This window comes from Pygoscelis adeliae, unplaced genomic scaffold, assembly GCF_000699105.1.
Source record: "Pygoscelis adeliae isolate BGI_AS28 unplaced genomic scaffold, ASM69910v1 Scaffold16, whole genome shotgun sequence".
Lineage (NCBI taxonomy): Eukaryota > Metazoa > Chordata > Aves > Sphenisciformes > Spheniscidae > Pygoscelis > Pygoscelis adeliae.
The window spans coordinates 274,370-281,605 of NW_008825162.1; the positions used below are offsets into that span (position 1 = coordinate 274,370).

At 36.3% G+C, this 7,236-nt stretch overlaps 1 protein-coding gene across 2 annotated transcripts in view; it reads right to left on the reverse strand.

Moving 5' to 3' along the window:
* The window catches only part of WDR36 (WD repeat domain 36), a 28,879-nt gene extending 23,799 nt beyond the window's left edge, over positions 1-5,080 (reverse strand). For both annotated transcript variants that reach the window (XM_009328708.1, XM_009328707.1), the window contains exons 1-5: positions 4,986-5,080; positions 4,384-4,501; positions 3,354-3,486; positions 1,620-1,674; positions 635-767 (exon numbers count right to left, since the gene is read on the reverse strand). In XM_009328708.1, the coding sequence (XP_009326983.1) occupies positions 635-767; positions 1,620-1,674; positions 3,354-3,486; positions 4,384-4,501; positions 4,986-5,042 (496 nt within the window). In that variant the 5' untranslated portion in view covers positions 5,043-5,080. The remainder of the gene's footprint in view (positions 1-634; positions 768-1,619; positions 1,675-3,353; positions 3,487-4,383; positions 4,502-4,985) is intronic.
* Between the last annotated feature and the right edge of the window lie 2,156 nt (positions 5,081-7,236).

The window sequence follows — 7,236 nt, forward strand, 5'->3', positions numbered from 1 at the left end:
TCTTTCCACAAGTCTCTCCATCAGCATTCTTCCTCAACAGGGTCTGCATCAATCTTATATTCTGTTAAGATTTGCAAGTTTGTCTATTCAAATGAGAGATTAGATTCAGTATCAACAGCTCTGCAGGCAGGATCAACCTTAAAGTAACCAGTTTTAGTAATTAGTACATGCTCCTTCAACAAAAAAAAGCTGTGAATATAAACAAGCGTTCCCAGTAACATCCATTCAGTAAGTCACCTAACTAGGGGGAAGACACTACTGAGAAGTAGGTTTGGATACTAACTTACAATGTGCTGACTACCCTGCAGTAACTCTGATAACTGTGTACTGTGTTAGCTCCGGGCACATTGTAAACATGAACTGTCCTACTTTTATTTGAAAAAGGAGTACTGTATGTCACAATTCCTGTACACTGAGTCAGTACACAAGAATAAACTATAAAACAGCCAATATGATGAAGATGCATGATCTCCCTTACTTATTGGTAACTTTCCTAGACTGTCTGCAGCCTTTGAAAACTAAAACTCTCAGTCCAAATTTTGATTCTGAAATACTTTATCAAAACATATTTTCCTACCTTCTGCTTAGTTTTAGTGATTTTATACATATTTTCACTAAAAATGCTAAGACTTACCTGTACGAAAAGATATTGCTGTGATGGGACCCCAGTCTTGTTGAAATTTCATCAGAGTTTCATCAAACTTAATATTATGTACAATGATATGACCAGATACAAGACCAACTGCAACAACATCCACTGCTGGAGCCTGCAAGAAAAATCGAACAGCAACTGAAATGAAAAAGGAAAAGCTTGTTGCTACACTACTACTACCAATACGTACAAGACAATATATCTAAGTCCAGGACAAATAGTAAAGAAACAAATAAGGCATCTTGCATGAGATCTTCTATCTGAATTACCTTAATGAACAACTGAACATCTGATAAATCTAAACAAACAAAAAAAAGAGATGCAAGATTTTGCACTTAGCCTCCATTGGATGAAACAACTCTGTTTCCAGAAGCTGTAACTCCTTTGAAAAACACCTCACTTTAAGTTTTCAGTAGTTCTGGTAGACCGTTATACACCCTGCCACACCCCCCCATATTTACAAGTTTTACCCAGGACAACTGCAGACCATTTTCAACGCTGTCATCAATGCTACCAGTAAGTTTTAATTAATTTTTATATCTACAAAAATACAGCAAATACAATTACAAAATCTGTTCTTGAATCAGCAAAATCTACATTTTATTAACCTCTAAAGCAAAATAAATTTAGCAAAAAGCTACCAGTGTAACGGAAGTTACACGATACACATGCATCTTGCAAACAAACTGCTTCTGTGAATTCATTACATCATTCAATGAATAAAGACTACAGATGTGATGAACACAAAACAGCCAAGACGCTAAATGCAACAGAACTAGGACTAGAGGAAGGGCAGATAATAAGCCTTCGAGTCTACCTCTCTTCAATGTCTAAAATGCTGGAGAGGGTTATTAAAATTACCTGAGAGAATGCAAGTCATCTTTATTGCTGTAATTTTAAACAACAATATTTTGCCTACTATTCTTGACCAGTTATGTAAGAAAATAAGATACCAAAAAATACTAACTTGTTCAAGAGTTGTGACCGCTAAGTGCCATCCTGGAAATGAGTATAAGAGTTTGCTGGAACACAAAGAAACAAAAACCATAAATCAATTAACCCTTGGGGATTTTCCACAACAAAATGGATACTTTATATGCACTTACACAGGAAAGTACATCAGCTCTCTGTCCTCATAAATCAGTTAAAAGGAAAAAACTCTGCAAGACTAATAAGTAAGGTTAAGAATAAAGCTTCCGGTTAATTTTTATCGAAAAAGTTAGTCATGCATTAATACCTCAAAGGTGACACAATTACATAACATGAAGGAAAGACCCCTTCTATGCCAGTTGCTCCCCATGCATTTCTGCCCTGAACACACCTCTTCAGATTCTTAACATCAACATAAAAAGCCAGTCTTGGTCCAACTTCTAATAAAAACAAATCCTTCATTTGCAGAGTAACTTCCCTAAAAGAAGACCTAACACATATTACAAGCACACCCCATCTTGCTCCTTTCAAAAATGGTAACAGCCCAAATGTGAAGCAGGACTGTTCACTGACAAGACACACATGCAATACTTATTAAGGGCAAAATTATGAAGACAGTATTTGAGAACAGACATGATTAAAAAACTGTTCCGTCACCACAAATATAGGTTGTCATTCTTAGAAGACTGCTAGCAGCCATGTGTTACCACCTCTCACTTTCCTTTCTTGCCAGAGACCATCAAACTTTCCCCTCAGTTCTTCAGATTTTTTTTTTTGTCTAATTACACCCATACCTATCTACAAAATAATCTATATAGGGAACAAACAGTCAAAAACAGAAATTGCTTAACCCAGCAACATTGCTAAAAGAACAGTAACAGTCCTGTAAGTTTTTACACAATTAAAAGAGAAACTAAGCCATCTAAGGAAGACTTTTTGTCATCTAGGATGTATTGCATCTCAGGTGCTGTGACAGGCATTGAAGAGACGTAACAGTACTATGAGTAGACACATTTACTTTTCTGTATTTTTAGGTTATTCTTATTTCCTGATTTATATAGCATATATGGCACCTTCAAAACATTAGAATATGAGACAAAAAAATTGGCAGTGATATCATTGAAAGTATACAGTAGTTATGAGAATAAAACACTGAACTATGCAAGCTGAGTTGACACCTATTTGCAGTATGTACATTAACATGCAGGGAAGTTCACCATAGCTGGAACTTTCATGAGTTAGAAAAGCAGCAGATTGCCGTAGGCATGAAATAGCCTACCACTATGGATGGTGCTCTACTGAGACATGCTCAGAGACAACTACATGTCTACGCATTTCTTATTTAAGGATCAAGTGCTAGTAATTACCTCCACACTACCTGCCAGCACCTCCTTGGACCCATAACCACCAAAAAATTAAGCTTGGAAGAAGGGAGGCAGAAGGCCTGAACATGCATTTACAACTATTTTAATTATTTTCAAGAGAAAGCTATGTGATTCCAAGAAATGAAAAAAAACCCGTAATTAAAAAAAAAAATTCCTGAACAATCCCTGACATTTTTCAGGGAGAGTAAACAACACACAACTTGAAAGGTATCAGCATTCAGGGAGCAGCAGCATTCTTTGTTCCTGGAGGCAGACCAACTGAAAACTTCTGCCAAAGGACTCAGTAAAAGATTCCATGTTCAAAACCTACTGTACTTAGAAGTATTATTTGTTGCATAAGAAACTACTTGGAGCATGAAGTATATCCAAGTTACCAAGAATCTTACTTGGATCTTATATTCCATAGCTGCAAGCTCCCTTGTTCACTCCCAAGGAGAATTTTATTCAAATAGGTGCTGGGATGCAGAACTGCAGAAACTGCAAAAGTGGCCTTATCAAAATCCATTTGAAGATACTCCTCTGCAAAAAATGTAAGAAACAATGTTAGTGTGGTTACCCCTATAAATTTGCAGGCTTGTCATCCTTTGGCAAGTGTAATGGCAGAACTGATGTTTACTCTGTACAAATCCCATAACTGGTGTTTCTTGCATTAAAGGATTAGCTAATGCGTAACAGGACAGGCTAAACTTGTTTACGTTATAACATCTGTTGGCTCGAAGGTATATTTTTTCCATATAAGCCTGCTTAGCACAACAATGCTGGCAAAACTGTAGTGATTTATATCTTTCTGAAGGATTCCTGCTCCTGCCTGAGCAAAACACCTCATCTGATTAGCATGACTTTTGTTTGTTATAGCAACTTCAAATCTCTAAAGCCTGTCTGCAGCCACTTTCGAGACCCAGCATCCAAGGAATGACATTGGTCATACCAATGAGAATGCTTTCTAAAGAAAAAAAATTCAGGGCACTGAAGCAGGATTTCAGAAGGTACTTTACAATGGCATGAGAAGATGCTGACATAATCAAAAGATTATTCATAAGAATTTAGTCTTACCCAGGCTGGTAAACATCAAGGAACTACAGGATTTCAGAGATGGTGCCAAAGCTGCTGTACCACAGCCTTTACCAGAAAATGGAACACTAAAGTGCAATTTCCGTGTAAGCATATCTCTTTACACCTATATGGAACCTTACTGGGTCTCTGCATGTGGTGCAGGATCCATTCACGAAAAATTATTGCAGTTTTAGGACTTCAGATTACCACTGAAGTAGCACTATCATTTAAGGATTTTTTTTCTTTTTTTTTTTTTTAGAATAAACTACTTCTGAACATGCACATTTAAAAAAACTTTTAAAATTACTGAATGTTTAACAATGCTATCCTATAAAGTAGTAATAAAAATGAAATGTCTCTCACCTTCTGACTGTATATTCCAAACAATAAGAACATTATCAACATCCACAGAGATGACATGATCACCAAAAGGCTGCAGAAGGTGTATCCTTGCCTTGTGACCTTCATAGGTATGAACCACCTATAATTTCAAAATAGAAACGTTTTCAACATAAGCTGTTCAGGTAGCATATCATGTTAACGTAACACTTGAGGACAGCTACCACACGTCAGCAACAACTTTAAATAAAATACATGGAAAGGCCACACAACTTTAAGTGGAAGGTATATCATTTTCTCCAATATTTAAAACTGTTGGCAAAAATATTTTAACTAAATATTTTTAATTATTTAGTTTAATTTTAATTCATTTATGTGAATTAACAATTTATTTTTTATCTTTAAGTAACTACTTAATTATTATAATTAATACATAAAACACAGGTCAGCCATTACAGAATTTGCTCTTACATTCTCCTTTTTTAAGCTTTTTATTCCTCCTTCTACAGTTTTAAAAATACTAAACATCTACGGAAATAGACGTTTGTAGAAAATTAACTGTCTTGAAAACACAAACACTACACAACTGTTTTGTACTATTAAGCGATAAATAAACTAATAAAAACCTCTTTGTTCCTGGCAAAAGCATGGAGAATATTGTCATATGAAGCAAATATCAACATGCGGTCTGCTGCCAAGCATGTAATGTCTTGTGGCAAAGCATTACCTGTTAATCAAACAGAAGAAAAGTTCAACAAGTTTCAGGTTCATAACAAGAGAGAACGCCTGACAGTACATTTATTTAGCATGGAGATCCACCAAGAAAGCTCTCTGGTTGAACGCTGTGTTGAATTGCTTAGAGAAACACACGCATTTCAGATGACTGCAAATATTACCATAAATAACATCACACCGCTAACAACAACGTAAGTAACATCAGATTGACAGATCACAAGGTGGTTCTTTTGAAAAACGCTTAATAATAAATTGCTGAATTATCACTGTAAGTAAAGGCACACGTTAGCTTCGTGAGGGCTTATAAAGAAGTTATCCCAACGTAACACTTCTGCAGACTGTCAGAACACCACGGCCCACTGGACTGGAAACACAGATGATAAATCAAAGTCTCAGCATTAGCAATGACTATTAGGTTAAGCCATTCTGCAGACCTGGAAGTTGGTGACCCATGCCTGCACCCGTTTCCTGATTACAGCTAAACACACCAAGAATTTACTACTCTGAGAATACATCTCACTCCCCACCTTTTGACTGGTTCTGAAAGAGTATCTACTATTGTGATCTGCTACTTTACCAGCTCAAAAGGTGAAAGAGTCAAAGCTCCAGACCACATTGAGAAGCTGATGATGTGGTTCCAAATGGTAGAAAACTGAAAAAGATACTCTAGAGAAAAATACTCTCATTCTAGGGACATATAAAAATGCAAATCACAGTGCTTAACGATTGTACAGAGAAACACCAGATCAAAAAATCAGTCACTGTGGGAGTGTGCCTACGATACAAACTTAAGATGATCACACAGCAGCCTTACCCACAATGTTGCTTTTTATTATGAATTATTATCAGACACAAAGAATCCTGCACCCTTTGCTGTACTGCAGCACAGCTCCAATGGGAAGAACTAAACTAAGAAAATAAAAAAGGCTGCACTTTATGAGAGGTTTCATCTGTTTGAACACATTAAGACATCTTCCCATAGCACCTCCAAAGTGACTTAGGCCTACAATCAGGTTACAGATACCTGGTACTCCAATGTGAGCTGTAACCAAGTCCGCTTAGGTCAAGACAGTTTTAGGCACACCCTAACTACATAAAGTTCAGAGCATCAACCACATAACATCAATAAACCAACAATACCACACAGAGAGGCACATCATTTTTTCAATCACAATTTTGTATGTAAACATCTCAGTTTCTCAAAAAGCTTAAATGATTATGTCTATAAGATGATGTAGCCCACTGAAAAAGATCTCACAGAATATGCAACGTTTTTACGATTTTGTAAGCTGAAACCAGAAGTTACATCGATGTGTTTACAGCTGTAACTATTCACTGCTGCTCTTCTAAATCTAGTCCCAGTTGTGTGACTAGTTGTTATTTATTCTCAAGTTTATAGGTGGTCTGTTAATGAAAAATATTTTGCTCTATGAGGTCTGTGTAAAAACTTTGTGGTATACAGAAGTAAAAAACCTACTTTTCAAGACAGTGTGCATCTCACTGAATCACCTAAACATCAGTTGGAAGGGACCTTTGGAAATCACCTAGTTCAACCTCGCACCCAGCTCCTCCCAAAGCTGGATTGTCACCAGTACTGGATTGGGTCAACTGCAGCTACTCCCAGCTGAGTCTTGAAAACTTCTGGGGAACGAGATCGCTCAAGCTCTACACCGTACTACAGTTCCCTCTTAGTCAGGGCCATTTTTCTTAACCTCCACTGTGACCCTCTCAAGCTGCAATCTGTGGCTGTTTATGAACCACCTATAATTTCAAAATAGAAACGTTTTCAACATAAGCTGTTCAGGTAGCATATCATGTTAACGTAACACTTGAGGACAGCTACCACACGTCAGCAACAACTTTAAATAAAATACATGGAAAGGCCACACAACTTTAAGTGGAAGGTATATCATTTTCTCCAATATTTAAAACTGTTGGCAAAAATATTTTAACTAAATATTTTTAATTATTTAGTTTAATTTTAATTCATTTATGTGAATTAACAATTTATTTTTTATCTTTAAGTAACTACTTAATTATTATAATTAATACATAAAACACAGGTCAGCCATTACAGAATTTGCTCTTACATTCTCCTTTTTTAAGCTTTTTATTCCTCCTTCTACAGTTTTTGTTTCCCTA